Consider the following 27,629-nt stretch of genomic DNA (forward strand, 5'->3'; position numbering starts at 1 on the left):
TCTGTCCTGTCTGTCTGTCCTGTCTGTCCTGTCTGTCCTGTCTGTCTGTCCTGTCTGTCCTGTCTGTCTGTCCTGTCTGTCCTGTCTGTCTGTCCTGTCTGTCCGTCCGTCTGTCTGTCTGTCAAAGTTGTCCTTAATTTTGGGTCAGTCTCAGTGGTCACGTATTCTGCCACTGTGTACTCTCTGTTTAGGGCCAAATAGCATTCTAGTTTGCTCTGTTTTTTTTGTTAATTCTTTCCAATGTGTCAAGTAATTATCTTTTTGTTTTCTCATGATTTGGTTGGGTCTAATTGTGCTGTTGTCCTGGGGCTCTGTGGGGTGTGTTTGTGTTTGTGAACAGAGCCCCAGGACCAGCTTGCTTAGGGGACTCTTCTCCAGGTTCATCTCTCTGTAGGTGATGGCTTTGTTATGGAAGATTTGGATTCGCTTCCTTTTAGGTGGTTGTAGAATTTAACGGTTATTTTCTGGATTTTGATAATTAGTGGGTATCGGCCTAATTCTGCTCTGCATGCATTATTTGGTGTTCTACATTGTACACTGAGGATATTTTTGCAGAATTCTGCATGCTGAGTCTCAAATTTGGTGTTTGTCCCATTTTGTGAATTCTTGGTTGGTGAGCGGACCCCAGACCTCACAACCATAAAGGGCAATGGGTTCTATAACTGATTCAAGTATTTTTAGCCAGATCCTAATTGGTAAGTCAAATTCTATGTTCCTTTTGATGGCATAGAAGGCCCTTCTTGCCTTGTCTCTCAGATCACAGCTTTGTGGAAGTTACCTGTGGCGCTGATGTTTAGGCCAAGGTATGTATAGTTTTTGTGTGCTCCAGGGCAACGGTGTCGAAATGGAATTTGTATTTGTGTATCTGGCGACTGGACCTTTTTTGAAACACAATTATTTTGGTCTTACAGAGATTTACTGTCAGGGCCCAGATCTGACAGAATCTGTGCAGAAGATCTAGGTGCTGCTGTAGGCCCTCCTTAGTTGGTGACAGAAGCACTAGATCATCAGCAAACAGTAGACATTTGTCTTCAGATTCTAGCAGGGTGAGGCCGGGTGCTGCAGACTGTTCTAGTGTCCTTGCCAATTTGTTGATATATATGTTGAAGAGGGTGGGGCTTAAGCTGCATCCCTGTCTCACCCCACGGCCCTGTGGGAAGAAATGTGTGTGTTTTTTTTGCCTGTTTTAACAGCACAGTTGTTGTTTGATAAATGTTTGGGCTGCAGGGGCAGTATTGAGTAGCTTGGATAAAAGGTGCCCATTTCAAATGGCCTCGTACTCAATTCTTGCTCGTACAATATGCATATTATTATTACTATTGGATAGAAAACACTCTCTAGTTTCTAAAACCGTTTGAATTATATCTGTGAGTAAAACAGAACTAATTTTGCAGCAAACTTCCTGTCAGAAAGTAAAAAATCTTAAATCGAGGGCTCTGTTCTAGGATCTGCCTATAAATGTGCTTTATATCTATTAGTATACATGCACTTCATACGCCTTCCACTAGATGTCAATAGGCTGTGAGAGGTGAAATGGGGTTTCTAGGTGTTTCTATGGTCAAAAGAGATAGCTTGGAATGACATGACCCCAGAATTCCTCTGTTCAGGAAGTGCATAAAGGTCATCAGTACTTCATCACTTCTGAAAAGCATTCGTTATAGACGTCTTATATCTCCGGCTTTGATTTTATTTGATAAATGTGACAATATCATCGTAAAGTATGTTTTTTCAATATAGTTTTATTAGATGATTGAAATTTTTTCGGGACGTTAGGCGTGTTGCGTTGTCTGCGTTTGTTCACGAAGGAGAGCTTCGCGCCACTTTGCTAGCTTTCCGTGCTAATTGACTGGAGAAGAGGACATTCTAAATCCAAACAACGATTGTTCTGGACAAAGGACCCCATGTACAACATTCTGATGGAAGATCATCAAAAGTAGAACCCATTTATGATGCTATTTCATATATCTGTCGAACATGTTTACTATTAGTTTGTGCCCAGATTTTGTGCGCTCTGTCGCTATAACGTAAGCTGCATGTCGTAATGAAGTTATGTTTAGAATTCTAACACGCCGATTGCATTAAGAACTATCTGTCTGTCCTGTCTGTCCTGTCTGTCCTGTCTGTCTGTCTGTCTGTCTGTCTGTCTGTCTGTCTGTCTGTCTCTCTGTCTGCCTGTCTGTCTGTCTGTCTGTCTGCCTGCCTGTCTGTCTGTCTGTCTGTCTGTCTGTCTGTCTGTCTGTCTGTCTGTCTGTCTGTCTGTCTGTCTGTCTGTCTGTCTGTCTGTCTGTCTGTCTGTCTGTCTGTCTGTCTGTCTGCCTGTCTGTCTGTCTGTCTGTCTGTCTGTCTCTCTGTCTGCCTGTCTGTCTGTCTGTCTGTCTGTCTGTCTGTCTGTCTGTCTGCCTGTCTGCCTGTCTGCCTGTCTGCCTGTCTGCCTGTCTGCCTGCCTGCCTGCCTGCCTGTCTGTCTGTCTGTCTGTCTGTCTGTCTGTCTGTCTGTCTGTCCTGTCTGTCAGGTGTGAATATATCCCTCTTTCCACCATTGAGTGGTGCTAAAACCTACGGTAAATACACGCCATTACTCTGTATTTACAGTAACTTACCGTACACATATATACATTTCAGGAAGAAAAAAAATCCTTCATTTAAAAATGTTTGTTTTAGTGTGTATGAAAGACTTTGTCAACTTTCTCCCCAGCTCCAACCCCAGACCCCACTACAGTGTTGTCCATGTCTCTGCCCAGGCTGCTGGGTAGTCTACTGGTGGTGTCTCCCTACCTGCTGGTGACCGTCGTACTGCTGGTGAAATGCAACAGACGTCGGGTTCAAGGTAAAAACAATCCACTGGCTCCAACAACCTGTTGTCCTGTTGACAAATACATTATCCACAATGCTGAAACATGTTCAATCAAACTCTGACTGAACCATGTTGTAAAGTGTTGATAACTGTATCTCTGATTGAACCATGTTGTAAAGTGTTGATAACTGTAGCTCTGATTGAACCATGTTGTAAAGTGTTGATAACTGTATCTCTGATTGAACCATGTTGATAACTGTATCTCTGATTGAACCATGTTGTAAAGTGTTGATAACTGTATCTCTGATTGAACCATGTTGATAACTGTATCTCTGATTGAGCCATGTTGTAAAGTGTTGATAACTGTATCTCTGATTGAACCATGTTGTAAAGTGTTGATAACTGTATCTCTGATTGAACCATGTTTAAAGTGTTGATAACTGTAGCTCTGATTGAACCATGTTGTAAAGTGTTGATAAATGTAGCTCTGATTGAACCATGTTGATAACTGTATCTCTGATTGAGCCATGTTGTAAAGTGTTGATAAATGTAGCTCTGATTGAACCATGTTGTATAGTGTTGATAACTGTATCTCTGATTGAACCATGTTGATAACTGTAGCTCTGATTGAACCACGTTGTAAAGTGTTGATAACTGTATCTCTGACTGAACCATGTTGTAAAGTGTTGATAACTGTATCTCTGATTGAGCCATGTTGATAACTGTATCTCTGATTGAACCATGTTGATAACTGTAGCTCTGATTGAACCACGTTGTAAAGTGTTGATAACTGTATCTCTGACTGAACCATGTTGTAAAGTGTTGATAACTGTATCTCTGATTGAACCATGTTGTAAAGTGTTGATAACTGTATCTCTGATTGAACCACGTTGTAAAGTGTTGATAACTGTATCTCTGATTGAACCACGTTGTAAAGTGTTGATAACTGTATCTCTGATTGAACCATGTTGTAAAGTGTTGATAACTGTAGCTCTGATTGAACCATGTTGTAAAGTGTTGATAACTGTAGCTCTGATTGAACCATGTTGTAAAGTGTTGATAACTGTAGCTCTGATTGAACCACGTTGTAAAGTGTTGATAACTGTATCTCTGATTGAACCCTGTTGTAAAGTGTTGATAACTGTAGCTCTGATTGAACCATGTTGTAAAGTGTTGATAACTGTAGCTCTGATTGAACCATGTTGTAAAGTGTTGATAACTGTAGCTCTGATTGAACAATGTTTAAAGTGTTGATAACTGTAGCTCTGATTGAACCATGTTGTAAAGTGTTGATAACTGTAGCTCTGATTGAACCATGTTGTAAAGTGTTGATAACTGTAGCTCTGATTGAACCATGTTGTAAAGTGTTGATAACTGTAGCTCTGATTGAACCATGTTTAAAGTGTTGATAACTGTATCTCTGATTGAACCATGTTGTAAAGTGTTGATAACTGTAGCTCTGATTGAACCATGTTGTAAAGTGTTGATAACTGTAGCTCTGATTGAACCATGTTGTAAAGTGTTGATAACTGTATCTCTGATTGAACCATGTTGTAAAGTGTTGATAACTGTAGCTCTGATTGAACCATGTTGTAAAGTGTTGATAACTGTATCTCTGATTGAACCATGTTGTAAAGTGTTGATAACTGTAGCTCTGATTGAACCCTGTTGATAACTGTAGCTCTGATTGAACCACGTTGTAAAGTGTTGATAACTGTATCTCTGATTGAGCCATGTTGATAACTGTAGCTCTGATTGAACCATGTTGTAAAGTGTTGATAACTGTATCTCTGATTGAACCATGTTGTAAAGTGTTGATAACTGTATCTCTGATTGAACCATGTTGTAAAGTGTTGATAACTGTAGCTCTGATTGAACCATGTTGTAAAGTGTTGATAACTGTATCTCTGATTGAACCATGTTGTAAAGTGTTGATAACTGTATCTCTGATTGAACCATGTTGTAAAGTGTTGATAACTGTATCTCTGATTGAGCCATGTTGATAACTGTATCTCTGATTGAACCATGTTGTAAAGTGTTGATAACTGTATCTCTGATTGAACCATGTTGTAAAGTGTTGATAACTGTATCTCTGATTGAACCATGTTGTAAAGTGTTGATAACTGTAGCTCTGATTGAACCATGTTGTAAAGTGTTGATAACTGTAGCTCTGATTGAACCATGTTGTAAAGTGTTGATAACTGTATCTCTGATTGAACCATGTTGTAAAGTGTTGATAACTGTAGCTCTGATTGAACCATGTTGTAAAGTGTTGATAACTGTATCTCTGATTGAACCATGTTGTAAAGTGTTGATAACTGTAGCTCTGATTGAACCCTGTTGATAACTGTAGCTCTGATTGAACCACGTTGTAAAGTGTTGATAACTGTATCTCTGATTGAGCCATGTTGATAACTGTAGCTCTGATTGAACCATGTTGTAAAGTGTTGATAACTGTATCTCTGATTGAACCATGTTGTAAAGTGTTGATAACTGTATCTCTGATTGAACCATGTTGTAAAGTGTTGATAACTGTAGCTCTGATTGAACCATGTTGTAAAGTGTTGATAACTGTATCTCTGATTGAACCATGTTGTAAAGTGTTGATAACTGTATCTCTGATTGAACCATGTTGTAAAGTGTTGATAACTGTATCTCTGATTGAGCCATGTTGATAACTGTATCTCTGATTGAACCATGTTGTAAAGTGTTGATAACTGTATCTCTGATTGAACCATGTTGTAAAGTGTTGATAACTGTATCTCTGATTGAACCATGTTGTAAAGTGTTGATAACTGTATCTCTGATTGAACCATGTTGTAAAGTGTTGATAACTGTAGCTCTGATTGAACCATGTTGTAAAGTGTTGATAACTGTATCTCTGATTGAACCATGTTGTAAAGTGTTGATAACTGTAGCTCTGATTGAACCATGTTGTAAAGTGTTGATAACTGTATCTCTGATTGAACCATGTTGTAAAGTGTTGATAACTGTATCTCTGATTGAGCCATGTTGATAACTGTATCTCTGATTGAACCATGTTGTAAAGTGTTGATAACTGTATCTCTGATTGAACCATGTTGTAAAGTGTTGATAACTGTATCTCTGATTGAACCATGTTGTAAAGTGTTGATAACTTAATCTCTGATTGAACCATGTTGTAAAGTGTTGATAACTGTATCTCTGATTGAACCATGTTGTAAAGTGTTGATAACTGTATCTCTGATTGAGCCATGTTGATAACTGTATCTCTGATTGAACCATGTTGTAAAGTGCTGATAACTGTATCTCTGATTGAACCATGTTGTAAAGTGTTGATAACTGTATCTCTGATTGAACCATGTTGTAAAGTGTTGATAACTGTAGCTCTGATTGAACCATGTTGTAAAGTGTTGATAACTGTATCTCTGATTGAACCATGTTGTAAAGTGTTGATAACTGTATCTCTGATTGAACCATGTTGTAAAGTGTTGATAACTGTATCTCTGATTGAACCATGTTGTAAAGTGTTGATAACTGTAGCTCTGATTGAACCATGTTGTAAAGTGTTGATAACTGTATCTCTGATTGAACCACGTTGTAAAGTGTTGATAACTGTATCTCTGATTGAGCCATGTTGATAACTGTATCTCTGATTGAACCATGTTGTAAAGTGTTGATAACTGTATCTCTGATTGAACCATGTTGTAAAGTGTTGATAACTGTATCTCTGATTGAACCACGTTGTAAAGTGTTGATAACTGTATCTCTGACTGAACCATGTTGTAAAGTGTTGATAACTGTATCTCTGATTGAACCATGTTGTAAAGTGTTGATAACTGTAGCTCTGATTGAACCATGTTGTAAAGTGTTGATAACTGTATCTCTGATTGAACCACGTTGTAAAGTGTTGATAACTGTAGCTCTGATTGAACCATGTTGTAAAGTGTTGATAACTGTAGTTCTGATTGAACCACGTTGTAAAGTGTTGATAACTGTAGCTCTGATTGAACCACGTAAAGTGTTGATAACTGTAGCTCTGATTGAACCATGTTGTAAAGTGTTGATAACTGTATCTCTGATTGAACCATGTTGTAAAGTGTTGATAACTGTATCTCTGATTGAACCATGTTGTAAAGTGTTGATAACTGTATCTCTGATTGAACCACGTTGTAAAGTGTTGATAACTGTATCTCTGATTGAACCACGTTGTAAAGTGTTGATAACTGTATCTCTGACTGAACCATGTTGTAAAGTGTTGATAACTGTAGCTCTGATTGAACCATGTTGTAAAGTGTTGATAACTGTAGCTCTGATTGAACCACGTTGTAAAGTGTTGATAACTGTAGCTCTGATTGAACCATGTTGTAAAGTGTTGATAACTGTATCTCTGATTGAACCATGTTTTAAAGTGTTGATAACTGTATCTCTGATTGAACCATGTTGTAAAGTGTTGATAACTGTATCTCTGATTGAACCATGTTGTAAAGTGTTGATAACTGTAGCTCTGATTGAACCATGTTGTAAAGTGTTGATAACTGTAGCTCTGATTGAACCATGTTGTAAAGTGTTGATAACTGTAGCTCTGATTGAACCATGTTGTAAAGTGTTGATAACTGTAGCTCTGATTGAACCATGTTGTAAAGTGTTGATAACTGTATCTCTGATTGAACCATGTTGTAAAGTGTTGATAACTGTATCTCTGATTGAGCCATGTTGATAACTGTATCTCTGATTGAACCATGTTGTAAAGTGTTGATAACTGTATCTCTGATTGAACCATGTTGTAAAGTGTTGATAACTGTATCTCTGATTGAACCATGTTGTAAAGTGTTGATAACTTAATCTCTGATTGAACCATGTTGTAAAGTGTTGATAACTGTAGTTCTGATTGAACCACGTTGTAAAGTGTTGATAACTGTAGCTCTGATTGAACCACGTAAAGTGTTGATAACTGTAGCTCTGATTGAACCATGTTGTAAAGTGTTGATAACTGTATCTCTGATTGAACCATGTTGTAAAGTGTTGATAACTGTATCTCTGATTGAACCATGTTGTAAAGTGTTGATAACTGTATCTCTGATTGAACCACGTTGTAAAGTGTTGATAACTGTATCTCTGATTGAACCACGTTGTAAAGTGTTGATAACTGTATCTCTGATTGAACCATGTTGTAAAGTGTTGATAACTGTAGCTCTGATTGAACCATGTTGTAAAGTGTTGATAACTGTAGCTCTGATTGAACCACGTTGTAAAGTGTTGATAACTGTAGCTCTGATTGAACCATGTTGTAAAGTGTTGATAACTGTATCTCTGATTGAACCATGTTTTAAAGTGTTGATAACTGTATCTCTGATTGAACCATGTTGTAAAGTGTTGATAACTGTATCTCTGATTGAACCATGTTGTAAAGTGTTGATAACTGTAGCTCTGATTGAACCATGTTGTAAAGTGTTGATAACTGTATCTCTGATTGAACCACGTTGTAAAGTGTTGATAACTGTATCTCTGATTGAGCCATGTTGATAACTGTATCTCTGATTGAACCATGTTGTAAAGTGTTGATAACTGTATCTCTGATTGAACCATGTTGTAAAGTGTTGATAACTGTATCTCTGATTGAACCACGTTGTAAAGTGTTGATAACTGTATCTCTGACTGAACCATGTTGTAAAGTGTTGATAACTGTATCTCTGATTGAACCATGTTGTAAAGTGTTGATAACTGTAGCTCTGATTGAACCATGTTGTAAAGTGTTGATAACTGTATCTCTGATTGAACCACGTTGTAAAGTGTTGATAACTGTAGCTCTGATTGAACCATGTTGTAAAGTGTTGATAACTGTAGTTCTGATTGAACCACGTTGTAAAGTGTTGATAACTGTAGCTCTGATTGAACCACGTTGTAAAGTGTTGATAACTGTAGCTCTGATTGAACCATGTTGTAAAGTGTTGATAACTGTATCTCTGATTGAACCATGTTGTAAAGTGTTGATAACTGTATCTCTGATTGAACCATGTTGTAAAGTGTTGATAACTGTATCTCTGATTGAACCACGTTGTAAAGTGTTGATAACTGTATCTCTGATTGAACCACGTTGTAAAGTGTTGATAACTGTATCTCTGATTGAACCATGTTGTAAAGTGTTGATAACTGTAGCTCTGATTGAACCATGTTGTAAAGTGTTGATAACTGTAGCTCTGATTGAACCATGTTGTAAAGTGTTGATAACTGTAGCTCTGATTGAACCATGTTGTAAAGTGTTGATAACTGTATCTCTGATTGAACCATGTTTTAAAGTGTTGATAACTGTAGCTCTGATTTAACCATGTTGTAAAGTGTTGATAACTGTAGCTCTGATTGAACCATGTTGTAAAGTGTTGATAACTGTATCTCTGATTGAACCATGTTGTAAAGTGTTGATAACTGTAGCTCTGATTGAACCATGTTGTAAAGTGTTGATAACTGTAGCTCTGATTGAACCATGTTGTAAAGTGTTGATAACTGTAGCTCTGATTGAACCATGTTGTAAAGTGTTGATAACTGTATCTCTGATTGAACCATGTTGTAAAGTGTTGATAACTGTAGCTCTGATTGAACCATGTTGTAAAGTGTTGATAACTGTAGCTCTGATTGAACCATGTTGTAAAGTGTTGATAACTGTAGCTCTGATTGAACCATGTTGTAAAGTGTTGATAACTGTATCTCTGATTGAACCACGTTGTAAAGTGTTGATAACTGTAGCTCTGATTGAACCATGTTGTAAAGTGTTGATAACTGTAGCTCTGATTGAACCACGTTGTAAAGTGTTGATAACTGTATCTCTGATTGAACCATGTTGTAAAGTGTTGATAACTGTATCTCTGATTGAACCATGCTGTAAAGTGTTGATAACTGTATCTCTGATTGAACCACGTTGTAAAGTGTTGATAACTGTAGCTCTGATTGAACCATGTTGTAAAGTGTTGACAACTGGCTCTGATTGAACCATGTTGTAAAGTGTTGATAACTGTAGCTCTGATTGAACCATGTTTAAAGTGTTGATAACTGTATCTCTGATTGAACCATGTTGTAAAGTGTTGATAACTGTATCTCTGATTGAACCATGTTGTAAAGTGTTGACAACTGGCTCTGATTGAACCATGTTGTAAAGTGTTGATAACTGTAGCTCTGATTGAACCATGTTGTAAAGTGTTGATAACTGTATCTCTGATTGAACCACGTTGTAAAGTGTTGATAACTGTATCTCTGATTGAGCCATGTTGATAACTGTATCTCTGATTGAACCATGTTGTAAAGTGTTGATAACTGTATCTCTGATTGAACCATGTTGTAAAGTGTTGATAACTGTATCTCTGATTGAACCACGTTGTAAAGTGTTGATAACTGTATCTCTGACTGAACCATGTTGTAAAGTGTTGATAACTGTATCTCTGATTGAACCATGTTGTAAAGTGTTGATAACTGTAGCTCTGATTGAACCATGTTGTAAAGTGTTGATAACTGTATCTCTGATTGAACCACGTTGTAAAGTGTTGATAACTGTAGCTCTGATTGAACCATGTTGTAAAGTGTTGATAACTGTAGTTCTGATTGAACCACGTTGTAAAGTGTTGATAACTGTAGCTCTGATTGAACCACGTTGTAAAGTGTTGATAACTGTAGCTCTGATTGAACCATGTTGTAAAGTGTTGATAACTGTATCTCTGATTGAACCATGTTGTAAAGTGTTGATAACTGTATCTCTGATTGAACCATGTTGTAAAGTGTTGATAACTGTATCTCTGATTGAACCACGTTGTAAAGTGTTGATAACTGTATCTCTGATTGAACCACGTTGTAAAGTGTTGATAACTGTATCTCTGATTGAACCATGTTGTAAAGTGTTGATAACTGTAGCTCTGATTGAACCATGTTGTAAAGTGTTGATAACTGTAGCTCTGATTGAACCATGTTGTAAAGTGTTGATAACTGTAGCTCTGATTGAACCATGTTGTAAAGTGTTGATAACTGTATCTCTGATTGAACCATGTTTTAAAGTGTTGATAACTGTAGCTCTGATTTAACCATGTTGTAAAGTGTTGATAACTGTAGCTCTGATTGAACCATGTTGTAAAGTGTTGATAACTGTATCTCTGATTGAACCATGTTGTAAAGTGTTGATAACTGTAGCTCTGATTGAACCATGTTGTAAAGTGTTGATAACTGTAGCTCTGATTGAACCATGTTGTAAAGTGTTGATAACTGTAGCTCTGATTGAACCATGTTGTAAAGTGTTGATAACTGTATCTCTGATTGAACCATGTTGTAAAGTGTTGATAACTGTAGCTCTGATTGAACCATGTTGTAAAGTGTTGATAACTGTAGCTCTGATTGAACCATGTTGTAAAGTGTTGATAACTGTAGCTCTGATTGAACCATGTTGTAAAGTGTTGATAACTGTATCTCTGATTGAACCACGTTGTAAAGTGTTGATAACTGTAGCTCTGATTGAACCATGTTGTAAAGTGTTGATAACTGTAGCTCTGATTGAACCACGTTGTAAAGTGTTGATAACTGTATCTCTGATTGAACCATGTTGTAAAGTGTTGATAACTGTATCTCTGATTGAACCATGCTGTAAAGTGTTGATAACTGTATCTCTGATTGAACCACGTTGTAAAGTGTTGATAACTGTAGCTCTGATTGAACCATGTTGTAAAGTGTTGACAACTGGCTCTGATTGAACCATGTTGTAAAGTGTTGATAACTGTAGCTCTGATTGAACCATGTTTAAAGTGTTGATAACTGTATCTCTGATTGAACCATGTTGTAAAGTGTTGATAACTGTATCTCTGATTGAACCATGTTGTAAAGTGTTGACAACTGGCTCTGATTGAACCATGTTGTAAAGTGTTGATAACTGTAGCTCTGATTGAACCATGTTTAAAGTGTTGATAACTGTAGCTCTGATTGAACCATGTTGTAAAGTGTTGATAACTGTATCTCTGATTGAACCATGTTGTAAAGTGTTGATAACTGTATCTCTGATTGAACCATGTTGTAAAGTGTTGATAACTGTAGGTCTGATTGAACCATGTTGTAAAGTGTTGATAACTGCATCTCTGATTGAGCCATGTTGTAAAGTGTTGATAACTGTAACTAAAGTAACTAAATGAATACTACATTATATTACAGTATTACCGTGTGATTAACAGGGGACTAACCCTACTGATTCTATGTAATACTGTATCTCTCTAAGTAACTAAATACATACTACATTATATTACAGTATTACCGTGTGATTAACAGGGGACTAACCCTACTGATTCTATGTAATACTGTATCTCTCTAAGTAACTAAATACATACTACATTATATTACAGTATTACTGTGTGATTAACATGGGACTAACCCTACTGATTCTATGTAATACTGTATCTCTCTAAGTAACTAAATACATTACTACAGTATTACTGTGTGATTAACAGGGGACTAACCCTACTGATTCTATGTAATACTGTATCTCTCTAAGTAACTAAATACATACTACATTATATTACAGTATTACCGTGTGATTTAACAGGTGAGCGTTTTGAAGAAGAGTGAGTCTGGGACACACCTGATCACCATGACAACACTCAGAATGGAACTCACTGCATTCTAATTCTAGAACTGTTATTTACATACAAGACATGTCTTCTTTTACTGGTCCATTATAGGGGCCTTTTTATAAAATACGATATATTTAACTGCTTAGATGTATTTTTCTTATTTTAAGGTGTTTCAATATATGTTGTGTTGTATAATTCATTTAGCAGCAGTCTTTTTAAAGGTGGTGTTAATCTGCAGATCGAAAATACAATTCACCCCACCCAGCCACTGTTTTGGTAGACAGCTGTGTAACCTATACAGACAAGCTGACGTGTTTTTAGTTCAGACATTGATATGACTAGGACTATCTGAGAATATAACTGATTGATTTGAATATAAAAGTAATATAGACCTGGTGTTTGTTTTTTTTGTAAAGCGTTTTTTATTTTTCAATTTAACATCTAGATACTATCTTACATGTTGTAACATGAATGAATTTCCTCACTCCTGTATGAATAAACATGAAAACCACTAGCTGGCTCTGTTTCTCCATCCTTCCATAACTAAACTCACTGTGAAACAAAGTGAAAGTAACTTTCACCGAGTTCTGTTTCATTCTTCTACTCGCCGTCCTTCCTTGAACACGTTTGTGTCGCATTTAATTGTTACGTTTGTCCTCGATTATGTTCCTATGAGACTTTTGGGCAGTTTTTTTCTGGGTTTACTGACCGGAACTCAGTTTTATTTTCCTATTACAAACAGTTTTTAGCGGCAATATAAATCAAATCAAAACATGTGAAATGAAGACGCCGGCGGCTTGGTGTTTCGGGGGGATTATTCTGTACATCGGAGTTTCCCTGAGAGCAACAGGTAGGCTTAAACTTTAATTATAGTTTTTAATTCAGATACCAGAGAAACTTTATAAAAACCGGCACTTGTTTTTATCAAACACACTCCCATTGATTTTCGGCCCCATCGTTAAAAAGACAGAATGACATGTTTTTATTTCCCTACACTCACAACGTAAGTAAATACTTTGTCCAACGACGTGTCTATAGACCATTCCAATGCGACAGGTGTCGTTGACAATAACATTGGTTACATTCCAAACAGACACACCTGACACACATGACACGTTCTGATGACGTTTCATGATGTCTGCAGGAGGAAGGAGGAAGGAATTATTAAAGGGACATTGGTTACATTCCAAACACTTAACAGACACACCCTGTCCGCTCAGCCCTGAAATTAAGTTCTTCTTAACGTGACGTCTGCGGTAGGAAGGAGGAAGGGAGGAATTAAAGGCGAAAAGACGTCCATATGTAAATGAATGATTAATAATACTCCCAATGAAAATCCGAAAGAAATCTCTCAGCACGTTGCCCAGTTTTATCAGAATCTGTATACGTCAGCCCAGTCAACTTCCAATATAGATCTTTTCTCAGACAATGTAGCAAACATTGCTAAGAAGATAGATAATGATTTCAGCGTTTTTTTGTGATGATGAGTTATCTGATATTGAAATAACGGACTGTATTAAAAGCCTTAAGGACAATAGGTCCCCTGGAAATGATGGTTTAACAAGCGAGTTTTATAAAGCATTCAATGATAAATTAATTCATTTCATTCTTGCTTTGTTTCACGAATCAATAGAAAAAGGGGAGTTAGCGGCTTCCTTAAAGCAAGGTGTAATTACTTTGATTCCCAAACCTAATAAGGATCCTCTTTATATAGACAGCTGGAGACCCATTAGCCTGTTGAATGATGATGTGAAATGATTTGCCCTTGTATTTGCTAATAGGTTGAAACAAGGCTTGCGTCATATAATTGATGAAGAACAATCTGGTTTTATTTTCGGTCGACACATTAGTAATAACATCAGGCTGATCTCAGATGTGATTGACTATAATGACCTCATCCTTCATTAGTAATAACATCAGGCTGGTCTCAGATGTGATTGACTATAATGACCTCATCCTTCATTAGTAATAACATCAGGCTGGTCTCAGATGTGATTGACTATAATGACCTCATCCTTCATTAGTAATAACATCAGGCTGGTCTCAGATGTGATTGACTATAATGACCTCATCCTTCATTAGTAATAACATCAGGCTGGTCTCAGATGTGATTGACTATAATGACCTCATCCTTCATTAGTAATAACATCAGGCTGGTCTCAGATGTGATTGACTATAATGACCTCATCCTTCATTAGTAATAACATCAGGCTGGTCTCAGATGTGATTGACTATAATGACCTCATCCTTCATTAGTAATAACATCAGGCTGGTCTCAGATGTGATTGACTATAATGACCTCATCCTTCATTAGTAATAACATCAGGCTGGTCTCAGATGTGATTGACTATAATGACCTCATCCTTCATTAGTAATAACATCAGGTTGATCTCAGATGTGATTGACTATAATGACCTCATCCTTCATTAGTAATAACATCAGGCTGGTCTCAGATGTGATTGACTATAATGACCTCATCCTTCATTAGTAATAACATCAGGTTGGTCTCAGATGTGATTGACTATAATGACCTCATCCTTCATTAGTAATAACATCAGGTTGGTCTCAGATGTGATTGACTATAATGACCTCATCCTTCATTAGTAATAACATCAGGTTGGTCTCAGATGTGATTGACTATAATGACCTCATCCTTCATTAGTAATAACATCAGGCTGGTCTCAGATGTGATTGACTATAATGACCTCATCCTTCATTAGTAATAACATCAGGCTGGTCTCAGATGTGATTGACTATAATGACCTCATCCTTCATTAGTAATAACATCAGGTTGGTCTCAGATGTGATTGACTATAATGACCTCATCCTTCATTAGTAATAACATCAGGCTGGTCTCAGATGTGATTGACTATAATGACCTCATCCTTCATTAGTAATAACATCAGGCTGGTCTCAGATGTGATTGACTATAATGACCTCATCCTTCATTAGTAATAACAGCAGGTTGATCTCAGATGTGATTGACTATAATGACCTCATCCTTCATTAGTAATAACATCAGGCTGGTCTCAGATGTGATTGACTATAATGACCTCATCCTTCATTAGTAATAACATCAGGCTGGTCTCAGATGTGATTGACTATAATGACCTCATCCTTCATTAGTAATAACATCAGGCTGGTCTCAGATGTGATTGACTATAATGACCTCATCCTTCATTAGTAATAACATCAGGTTGATCTCAGATGTGATTGACTATAATGACCTCATCCTTCATTAGTAATAACATCAGGCTGGTCTCAGATGTGATTGACTATAATGACCTCATCCTTCATTAGTAATAACATCAGGTTGGTCTCAGATGTGATTGACTATAATGACCTCATCCTTCATTAGTAATAACATCAGGTTGGTCTCAGATGTGATTGACTATAATGACCTCATCCTTCATTAGTAATAACATCAGGTTGGTCTCAGATGTGATTGACTATAATGACCTCATCCTTCATTAGTAATAACATCAGGTTGATCTCAGATGTGATTGACTATAATGACCTCATCCTTCATTAGTAATAACATCAGGTTGATCTCAGATGTGATTGACTATAATGACCTCATCCTTCATTAGTAATAACATCAGGTTGGTCTCAGATGTGATTGACTATAATGACCTCATCCTTCATTAGTAATAACATCAGGTTGGTCTCAGATGTGATTGACTATAATGACCTCATCCTTCATTAGTAATAACATCAGGCTGGTCTCAGATGTGATTGACTATAATGACCTCATCCTTCATTAGTAATAACATCAGGCTGGTCTCAGATGTGATTGACTATAATGACCTCATCCTTCATTAGTAATAACATCAGGTTGGTCTCAGATGTGATTGACTATAATGACCTCATCCTTCATTAGTAATAACATCAGGCTGGTCTCAGATGTGATTGACTATAATGACCTCATCCTTCATTAGTAATAACATCAGGCTGGTCTCAGATGTGATTGACTATAATGACCTCATCCTTCATTAGTAATAACATCAGGTTGGTCTCAGATGTGATTGACTATAATGACCTCATCCTTCATTAGTAATAACATCAGGTTGGTCTCAGATGTGATTGACTATAATGACCTCATTCTTCATTAGTAATAACATCAGGCTGGTCTCAGATGTGATTGACTATAATGACCTCATCCTTCATTAGTAATAACATCAGGTTGATCTCAGATGTGATTGACTATAATGACCTCATCCTTCATTAGTAATAACATCAGGCTGGTCTCAGATGTGATTGACTATAATGACCTCATCCTTCATTAGTAATAACATCAGGCTGGTCTCAGATGTGATTGACTATAATGACCTCATCCTTCATTAGTAATAACATCAGGCTGGTCTCAGATGTGATTGACTATAATGACCTCATCCTTCATTAGTAATAACATCAGGCTGGTCTCAGATGTGATTGACTATAATGACCTCATCCTTCATTAGTAATAACATCAGGTTGATCTCAGATGTGATTGACTATAATGACCTCATCCTTCATTAGTAATAACATCAGGCTGGTCTCAGATGTGATTGACTATAATGACCTCATCCTTCATTAGTAATAACATCAGGCTGGTCTCAGATGTGATTGACTATAATGACCTCATCCTTCATTAGTAATAACATCAGGCTGGTCTCAGATGTGATTGACTATAATGACCTCATCCTTCATTAGTAATAACATCAGGTTGATCTCAGATGTGATTGACTATAATGACCTCATCCTTCATTAGTAATAACATCAGGCTGGTCTCAGATGTGATTGACTATAATGACCTCATCCTTCATTAGTAATAACATCAGGCTGGTCTCAGATGTGATTGACTATAATGACCTCATCCTTCATTAGTAATAACATCAGGCTGGTCTCAGATGTGATTGACTATAATGACCTCATCCTTCATTAGTAATAACATCAGGCTGGTCTCAGATGTGATTGACTATAATGACCTCATCCTTCATTAGTAATAACATCAGGTTGATCTCAGATGTGATTGACTATAATGACCTCATCCTTCATTAGTAATAACATCAGGCTGGTCTCAGATGTGATTGACTATAATGACCTCATCCTTCATTAGTAATAACATCAGGCTGGTCTCAGATGTGATTGACTATAATGACCTCATCCTTCATTAGTAATAACATCAGGCTGGTCTCAGATGTGATTGACTATAATGACCTCATCCTTCATTAGTAATAACATCAGGCTGGTCTCAGATGTGATTGACTATAATGACCTCATCCTTCATTAGTAATAACATCAGGCTGGTCTCAGATGTGATTGACTATAATGACCTCATCCTTCATGATAGTTTTCTTTATGTTTGTTGATTTTTTTTTTTATAAAGCTTTTGACAAGCAGTCCAAACTAGATATAGTGGTTGTACTAGCTCTTTAAAATGAGCTCACGGGACATCCCAAATATTTGATATTGGGTGTGGCATTAGGCAAGGCTGCCCAATTAGTCCATTTGTATTTTTTATTGGTTACTCAAATTATGGCTCTTCATATCAAGAAAGGGAATTTTCAAGGTGTTTCCGCACTTGGCAATGAATTTAAACAATGTCGACTGGCTGATGATACCACCATATGAATTTAAACAATGTCAACTAGCTGATGATACCACCATATGAATTTAAACAATGTCGACTGGCTGATGATACCACCATATGAATTTAAACTATGTCAACTGGCTGATGATACCACCATATGAATTTAAACAATGTCGACTGGCTGATGATACCACCATATGAATTTAAACTATGTCAACTGGCTGATGATACCACCATATGTATTTAAACTATGTCAACTGGCTGATGATACCACCATATGAATTTAAACTATGTCAACTGGCTGATGATACCACCATATGAATTTAAACTATGTCAACTGGCTGATGATACCACCATATGAATTTAAACTATGTCAACTGGCTGATGATACCACCATATGTATTTAAACTATGTCGACTGGCTGATGATACCACCATATGAATTTAAACTATGTCAACTGGCTGATGATACCACCATATGTATTTAAACTATGTCAACTGGCTGATGATACCACCATATGAATTTAAACTATGTCAACTGGCTGATGATACCACCATATGAATTTAAACTATGTCAACTGGCTGATGATCACACCATATGAATTTAAACTATGTCAACTAGCTGATTATACCACCATATGAATTTAAACTATGTCAACTAGCTGATGATACCACCATATTGTTTAAGAGACAGGAATGAGGTTTCTAAAGCAGTTTCCCGTATTGAAGACTTTTCCTTCGTTTTGGGGTTTGAAAATTAATATAAATTAAGTCAGTCTTATTTCCACTCAAGGATTTTGTTTTACAGGAAGTATACGGTATCCCAGTTAAAGATAAGGTTACTTATCTTGGAAGGATGAAAAACAAAGGAGTGAATTTAACTTTAACCCCATTACTGAGAAAACAAAGAAGAAATTGAACCTCTGGTTGCTGAGAGAATATTCGTTATACGGAATATTGTTGGTGACACTACAATTCCCTCAGCAAGATTATTTTGGTCAAATATCTATGGTGATTCTGTGATACAAATGCTGGGTGCGTAGTCTGAGTCAGGCGCAGGACACAGGTTTGAGAAAAAAAACACAAAAGTCTCAAAATATATTCAAAAACCGGAATAACTCCAACAAGGAAACATAGCGTGTAGAGAAACCCTCCAACACACACGGTAACACAAAACAATCACGGACAAAACAGAAGAAGAGACAAACAGAGAAGGAGACCATTTTCCATTAGTTTTTTGCCTGTATTTATAGTAGAATGTTTTGGATTGACATACAGAATTTTGTCACAAAAAAAATAGGACCGGTTGTACAATTTAATGGTTTTGATATAATGATTTATTTCAGAAATTCTGACATCGATAAAGACTTAGTATATTTAATTCAACCTGCTAATAATACTAGGTAAATTTCATATTCACAAATGAAAATGGTCTAATTCAAAACCTAACTTTTTTCACTTTATGAATGACTTTAAACAATATGGCACCACTTTAACTAAAATGAAAAACAAAAAGGCAATTAAAACTTGTATTATTAATGAATATGATTAGTTTGTTTAGGATTCCTGGCAATGTAAATCGTTTGTATGTATGCTTGTTTGCATGTGACTATTCCTCTTTTGTTGATATTTGTTAATAAAAAATAAAAATAAAACATTTTAAATATAAAAAAAGTGAGGAAGGAAGAAATGTTAAATGGACCGCCCGGAAATTCGTCACTCGTTCTTCCCGCGAAGGTTGTGTTTTCAGCCACCGGTAGCTTGTGGGTGCTTTATATGCGCTACAGTCAATTATGATTCCATGTCTACTTATATTAACTATATACCCAGCTAGCAATGAGGAATCGTCCCAGAAGCAGCCCTCTTCCGGGGGACCGGAACAACTGAATCAAAATGAATAACTGCCCAGAATCGGCTCAAGTACATTGGGCCGGTTCCGTCTACCGGAATTTAGCTGACTTTGCATCTTACCAGAATTACAACACACACACACACACACACACACACACACACACACACACACACACACACACACACACACACACACACACACACACACACACACACACACACACACACACACACACACACACACACACACACACACACACCCCTCCCTAAAAGGACCCATCAATCAAAGCCACCAGCACAACTCAGACATATTTCTCCTTTTCCAACTCTGACATATTTCTCCTTTTCTAAAAACATAGTCAATATTATTATTATCAAATGAATTGACCAGGAACGTTTGAAGGGGGGAGAGAGACAGCTATACTATTACTAGTTTGAAGGGGGGAGAGAGGCAGCTATACTATTACTAGTTTGAAGGGGGGAGAGAGGCAGCTATACTATTACTAGTTTGAAGGGAGGAGAGAGACAGCTATACTATTACTAGTTTGAAGGGGGGAGAGAGACAGCTATACTATTACTAGTTTGAAGGGGGGAGAGAGACAGCTATACTATTACTAGTTTGAAGGGGGGAGAGAGGCAGCTATACTATTACTAGTTTGAAGGGGGGAGAGAGGCAGCTATACTATTACTAGTTTGAAGGGGGGAGAGACAGCTATACTATTACTAGTTTGAAGGGGGGAGAGAGGCAGCTATACTATTACTAGTTTGAAGGGGGGAGAGAGACAGCTATACTATTACTAGTTTGAAGGGGGGAGAGAGACAGCTATACTATTACTAGTTTGAAGGGGGGAGAGACAGCTATACTATTACTAGTTTGAAGGAGGGAGAGAGGCAGCTATACTATTACTAGTTTGAAGGGGGGAGAGAGACAGCTATACTATTACTAGTTTGAAGGGAGGAGAGAGGCAGCTATACTATTACTATAGATGTTGCTTAGGCCTTACTTCACAGGATTTGTCTTTCCAAACGGTTTATTTTTTTTAAACTAAGGAAGCCTGGAGGGATCTAATTTCAACGTCTAGACGATAAAAGGCCACAATGATCATTCGTGCCAGAACCTTCAGATAGTATTCATACCCCCTTTTGACTTATTACACATTTTTGTGTTACAGCTTGAATTTAGATTAAAGGTGCCTGTGAGGGAATGAGGGCTGTTTTATGGGCTCCTGACCAATTGTGACCCAGCACCGCTTTTCAGTCATATGTAGCAACATTTTAAATGGTGTTTTTACGTTGGTTAAAAGTAGAGACTCAGAGCTACAAAATGGTATATCATACACTGCAGTTGAGGAACACCGGGGGAAAGTAATTCTGCTTTGAATGTTGATAAACTTGTAACTCTACTTCTGAGAAAATGGCCCTAGAATGTTTTGGTTGCACCTACTGGGGAGCTCTTCTTTGTCTACACTCAATCAGCATCGTTCACACCCTCTTAAGCTTTAACCCCACCCATCTCTTTAAGGATTCACATGAGAGGCCATCTGCTAAACAGAGTGAGTAGTGTATTAAACAACCAAAGATTTCAAGACTAAAAGTGGTGAAAGTAGTAGCCTACAATAAGGACAAACGCCATGTTAAAATACACTATCTAGTCCTTGGCCTGGATCCTAATCTGACTTTGGTGCAGGTCATGTTGTTTTACACATTACCGTCTCTGGTAAACACACACTATATCAAATAAAATCCAAGTTTTATGTCACATGAGCAGGATACAGAAGGTGTAAACTGTAGAGTGAAATGGTTACTTGCATAAAAATAGAAAGTGTCAATATATTAAAATAAGAACAAAAAAAGAAACATTTTGACAGAAGTACTGAAAGTAACAAAAATACAGTTTTCATGTTCTAGTATCAGAACAGAAGTGCACCACTGTCTTCCACATACAGCCATTAAACCAAGTGAAAACTGTTGCTAAAGCGGGTCGTTTTTTTACTTTGGGCTCCTAATCCCCGACAAATCTTTTATTTCTGAGGTGCATACATTCTCGTGGAATGATTAATTTGCTCCCATTGGAAACAACAGGCCGTGGTCTATCTTTGTCAGGCTGTGGGTAACTGGTGCATGGAATCAGGCGCAGGAGAGCAGAGATGAGTGTACAAGGTAATTTATTCCACCAACAGCTCCAGTATAAAACAAACACTAAAGGTGCGTGAAATTACCGGTCACTCTTAAATAACGGGCGTAATAACGAACCCAGCAAACAATACCAGCAAACAAGTAACGACCTTAACATTATGTACAAACACGCACACAAACATAGGGGAAAACAGAGGGTGAAATAATGAACATGTAATTGGGGAATAGAAACCAGGTGTGTAGAAAACAAAGACAAACCAAATGGAAAATGAAAAGTGGATCTGCGATAAGCTAGAAAGCCGGTGACGTCAACCGCCGAACGCCACCCGAACAAGGAGAGGTACCGACTTCGGCGGAAGTCGTGGGTTAGTTATAAAACTTATTCGGTACACTTATGACAACAGCCACTTCAAGTGCAGGGCGCGAAATTCAAAATATATTTTTTTTTAATATTTAACTTTCACACATTAACAAGTCCAATACAGCAAATCCAGCCAACATGTCCGATTTTTAAAATGTTTTACAGCGAAAACACCACGTATATTTATGTTAGCTCACCACCAAATACAAAAAAAGGACAGACATTTTTCACAGCACAGGTAGCATGCACAAAGCCAACCTAACTAACCAAGAACCAACCAAACTAACCAAGAAACAACTTAATCAGATGACAGTCTTATAACATGTTATACAATAAATCTATGCTTTGTTCGAAAAATGTGCATATTTGAGCTATAAATCAGTTTTACATTGCAGCTACCATCACAGCTACCGTCAGAAATAGCACCGAAGCAGCCAGAGTAATTACAGACACCAACGTCAAATACCTAAATACTCATCATAAAACATTTCTAAAACATTTATGAAAAATACAGCAAATGAAAGACAGGCATCTTGTGATTCCAGCCAATATTTCCGATGTATTAAGTGTTTTACAGCGAAAACACAATATAGCATTATATTAGCTTACCACAATAGCCAGAAAACACAAGCCATTTCCCAGCAGCGAAAGTTAGCGATCGTAACAAACCAGCAAAAGATATATAATTTTTGACTAACCTTGATAAGCTTCATCAGTTGACAGTCCTATAACATCAGGTTATACATACACTTATGTTTTGTTCGAAAATGTGCATATTTAGAGCTGAAATCAGTGGTTACACATTGTGCTAACGTAGCATCTTTTTCCCAGAATGTCCGGATATTTTTCTGACTCTCACATACTCTGACCAAATAACTATTTATAAACATGACTAAAAAATACATGTTGTATAGGAAATGATAGATACACTAGTTCTTAATGCAATCGCAGTGTTAGAATTCTAAAAATATCTTCATTACGACATAAGGCTTAGGTTATGGCGAGACAGTGCCCAAAACCTGGGCGCAAAACTAATAGTACACAGTTCGACAGATATATGAAATAGCATCATAAAATGGGTCCTACTTTTGATGAGTTTCCATCAGAATGTTGTACAAGAGGTCCTTTGTCAAGAACAATCGTTGTTTGGATTTAGAACGTCCTTTTTCCCTCTTGAATTAGCAAGCGCGCTAGCCAAGTGGCGCGAAGCTCTCCTTCCTGAACAAAAGCAGACAACGCAACACGCCTAACGTCCCGAATAAATTTCAATAATCTAATAAAACTATATTGAAAAAACATACTTTACGATGATATTGTGACATGTATCAAATAAAATCAAAGCCGGAGATAGTAGTCGCCTATAACGACAGCTTTCAAGAAGACAATTCCAGGTCCATCCTCGCGCTTTCCAGAAAACAGGAAATGGGTCACACGTCATTCCAAGAGGATTTATTCCACCTCAGACCAAGATAATCACCCCATTTTTTCTCTCACTGCCTCTTGACATCTAGTGGAAGGTGTATGACGTGCATGTATACTAATACGTACCATGCCCATTTATAGGCAGGCCCTAGAACAGAGACCTCAATTTCAGAAATCTCACTTCCTGACAGGAAGTGTGCTGCAGAATGAGTTCTGTTTCACTCAGAGAAATAATTCAAACGGTTTTAGAAACTAGAGAGTGTTTTCTATCCAATAGTAATAATAATATGCATATTTTACGAGCAAGAATTGAGTACGAGGCCGTTTGAAATGGGCACCTTTATCCAAGTTACTCAATACTGCCCCTGCAGCCAGAAGAAGTTATAAAACATTAGCTAACGTTAGCATGCTAGCGGTAGCTAAGACTCTTGTCAGTAGAGGGCGCACATAAGGAGAAAATTCAAGTATTTCATTCACCGTGTCATTTGTTTTTTTTCTCCAGGGTCGTCTCAGATCCAACTTGTTGGTTCAGCTGACCCAGTCGTTGCCTTGGCTGGTGACGATGTCATACTACCATGTTACCTGAAACCCAACGTCAGTGCTGTGGACATGATGGTGGCGTGGACGAGATCTGACCTGAAAACTCAAAGGGTCCATCTTTACCGTGATGGTCGAGACTCCAACGGTGACCAGCTTCCTTCCTACAGGGGAAGGACATCACTGTTTATAGAAGAACTGAAGAACAGCAATGTCTCCTTGAAACTGACCGGCGTTACCCTCTCTGATGCTGGGGAATACAAATGCTTCATTCCAACACTGACGAAGGAAACAACCATTCTACTCATAGTTGGTAAATCATCAATACCGGAGTGGACAAGTGATCAGAAGATTCTGAGTACAATCATAGCTCTATATGCTGAAAGGGGAAATGATCGTGTCTGTTTTATCTTGTATCTGTAGGTGCTGTATCTCAGCCAGTGATCTCTGTTTTATCTTGTATCTGTAGGTGCTGTATCTCAGCCAGTGATCTCTGTTTTATCTTGTATCTGTGTAGGTGCTGTATCTCAGCCAGTGATCTCTGTTTTATTTTGTATCTGTAGGTGCTGTATCTCAGCCAGTGATCTCTGTTTTATCTTGTATCTGTGTAGGGGCTGTATCCCAGCCAGTGATCACTGGTTTATCTTGTATCTGTAGGTGCTGTATCTCAGCCAGTGATCTCTGTTTTATCTTGTATCTGTGTAGGTGCTGTATCTCAGCCAGTGATCTCTATTAATGGAACCAAAGGCTTGGGGGTGGTCCTGAAGTGTGACTCTGGAGGCTGGTATCCACAGCCTGAGCTTGAGTGGTTGGACAGTCATGGAGATGTCCTCTCTGCTACTGAACCCACTGAGACAAGCAACTCATCAGAGACCGAGATGAACCCTGAGGGTCGCTACACCGTGAGACGATATGTCACCGTCTGGAAGACTGACAACAACAGGTACACCTGTAGAGTTGTACAGCTGCAGATCAACCAGACGCGGGAGACACAGATTCATGTCCCAGGTGAGGTCTTCATTGGTTAACTTCTCTAGGGTATGTGGGACGGTAGCGTCTCACCTCGACTACAGCCAGTGAAACTGCAGGGCGCCAAATTCAAAACAACAGAAATCCCATAATTAAAATTCCTCAAACATACATGTATTTTACACCATTTTAAAGATACACTTGTTGTAAATCCATCCACAGTGTCCGATTTCAAATAGGCTTTACGACGAAAGCAAACCAAACGATTATGTTAGGTGAGTGCCTATTCACAGAAAAACACAGCCATTTTTCCAGCCAAAGAGAGGAGTCACAAAAAGCAGAAATATAGATAAAATTAATCACTAACCTTTGATGATCTTCATCAGATGACACTCATAGGACTTCATGTTACACAATACATGCATGTTTTGTTCGGTAAAGTTCATATTTATATCCAAAAATCTGAGTTTACATTGGCGCTTTACGTTCAGAAGTTCCAAAACATCTGGTGATTTTGCAGAGAGCCACATCAATTTACAGAAATAGTCATCATAAATGTTGATGAAAATACAAATTTTAGATCCACTTCTCCTTAACTCACATACCTGAGACATTTGTTTTAGATAGACTAGTGGAAAAGACTGGGTTTCCTATAGGAAATGGTCTATTTGTTTTGAGTAGTATTATGTTATACATTATAATTTACTCCCTGACAGTAGATATATAGGTGTTATAATGTGTTTTAATGGTTCTCTGTTTCAGACGATATGTTTCCTAACGTGGGGAGGATTGTTGGTATAATACTATCAGCTGTAGCAGCCTTTGTAGCTCTGGTTGTTCTGTTCTACTGTTTCAGAAAACAAGAGAGAGAAGGTAGGTTTTTCTCCTTGAACTCTGTCTATGTTAGGAACAACTTCTTAGTTTGTTGTACCATTTTACTTGCTTGTTTCCTTTATCCATTTAAATTATTGATTTGTAACTATTTATCTGTCATTTTAAGTGTTAAGGTACTGGCCTACTGTTTCAAATATCATTTTATTTGTCACATGTTTTGAAAAACAACAGGTGTAGACTAACAGTGAAATGGTCAATGCAGGGTTTAAGATAAGATCAAATGTATTTTTTACTTTGTTCCAGGAACTAAAAGCAGATTTACTTAGCTTGGTGGAGACCCTAGGAACCTCAAGAGTTAACCTGTGAACTGGCAACTCAGGTGTCTAGACTTCAACAGCAAAGTTGGATAAGACAGAAGTTTATGAACTAGGGCCATGTAAACACAAAGGGAGTAATGTAGAGATCTACGGGTCTATAGTGAAGACCAGCCAACCTTTTGATACAGAATACAGTGATGAGTATCAAAATCAAATCAAATCAAATGTATTTATAAAGCCCTACGTACATCAGCTGATATATCAAAGTGCTGTACTGAAACCCAGCCTAAAACCCCAAACAGCAAGCAATGCAGGTGTAGAAGCACAGTGGCACAGTGGCTAGGAAAAACTCCCTAGAAAGGCCAAAACCTAGGAAGAAACCTAGAGAGGAACCAGGCTAAGCAATCTTGTTTAGAAGTCTTATGGCTCGTTCAGGGTCCGGTTGGTTTCAGACGTGGTGCATCGGTACCGATTGCCGTGGTAACAGAGAGAACAGTCTGGGCTTGTGTGGCTGGAGTCTTTGACAATTTCTAGGGCCTTTCTCTGACACCGCCTGGTATAGAGGTCCTGGATGACAGGAAGCTCAGACCCAGTGATGTACAGGGCCGTACCCACCGCCCTCTGTAGCGTCGATGTGGTCAGATACCTTGCAGTTGCCATACCAGGCGGGGATGCAGCCAGTCAAGATGCTCTCAGTGGTGCCGCTGTACAACTTTTAAATGATCTGAGGGCCCTTGGGAAATGTTTTCAATATCCTGAGGGGAGGATTCTTTACAACTGTGTTGGACCGTGATCATTTCTTAAGGATGTTAGGACCTTGAAGCTCTCGACCAGTGGTGAAGAGGGAGTAGAGGAGGGGACTAAGCACACATCCCTGAGGGGCCCCGTGTTGAGGGTCAGCGTGGCGGATGTGTTGTTGCCTACCCTCACCACCTGGGGGCGGCCAGTCAGGAAGTCCAGGATCCAGTTGCAGAGGGAGATGTTCAGTCCCAGCTTAGTGAGGGAGGGCACTATGGTGTTAATAAAGGCTGACCTGTATGTAGTCAATGAACATAATTTTTCTGTAGTTATTCCTTTTGTTAAGGTGGTTGAGGGCAGTTTGGAGTGCAATAGAAATTTTGTCGTCTGTGGATCTGTTGGCGTTATGCAAATTGGAATGGGTCCAGGGTGATGATGTGAGCCATGACCAGCCTTTCAAAGCATTTCATGGCTACAGGTGAGAGTGCTACGGGTCGATAGTCATTTAGACAGGTTACCTTGGCATTC

At 38.0% G+C, this 27,629-nt stretch overlaps 2 protein-coding genes across 2 annotated transcripts in view; both read left to right on the forward strand.

The window, feature by feature from the left end:
• LOC139542306 (low affinity immunoglobulin gamma Fc region receptor III-A-like) overlaps positions 1 to 12,879 on the forward strand; it is a 27,163-nt gene extending 14,284 nt beyond the window's left edge. Inside the window, exons 4-5 of the mRNA XM_071347571.1 lie at positions 2,695 to 2,826; positions 12,338 to 12,879. Of these exons, the coding sequence (XP_071203672.1) occupies positions 2,695 to 2,826; positions 12,338 to 12,360 (155 nt within the window). The 3' untranslated portion in view covers positions 12,361 to 12,879. The remainder of the gene's footprint in view (positions 1 to 2,694; positions 2,827 to 12,337) is intronic.
• Positions 12,880 to 12,951: 72 nt separating this feature from the next.
• The window catches only part of LOC139568434 (butyrophilin subfamily 3 member A2-like), a gene marked incomplete at its 3' end in the record, with an annotated part of 42,539 nt that continues 27,861 nt past the window's right edge, over positions 12,952 to 27,629 (forward strand). Inside the window, exons 1-4 of the mRNA XM_071390246.1 lie at positions 12,952 to 13,215; positions 24,209 to 24,556; positions 24,949 to 25,251; positions 25,975 to 26,085. Of these exons, the coding sequence (XP_071246347.1) occupies positions 13,146 to 13,215; positions 24,209 to 24,556; positions 24,949 to 25,251; positions 25,975 to 26,085 (832 nt within the window). The remainder of the gene's footprint in view (positions 13,216 to 24,208; positions 24,557 to 24,948; positions 25,252 to 25,974; positions 26,086 to 27,629) is intronic.

This window comes from Salvelinus alpinus, chromosome 2 (genome assembly GCF_045679555.1).
Source record: "Salvelinus alpinus chromosome 2, SLU_Salpinus.1, whole genome shotgun sequence".
NCBI classification, from domain to species: Eukaryota; Metazoa; Chordata; class Actinopteri; order Salmoniformes; family Salmonidae; genus Salvelinus; species Salvelinus alpinus.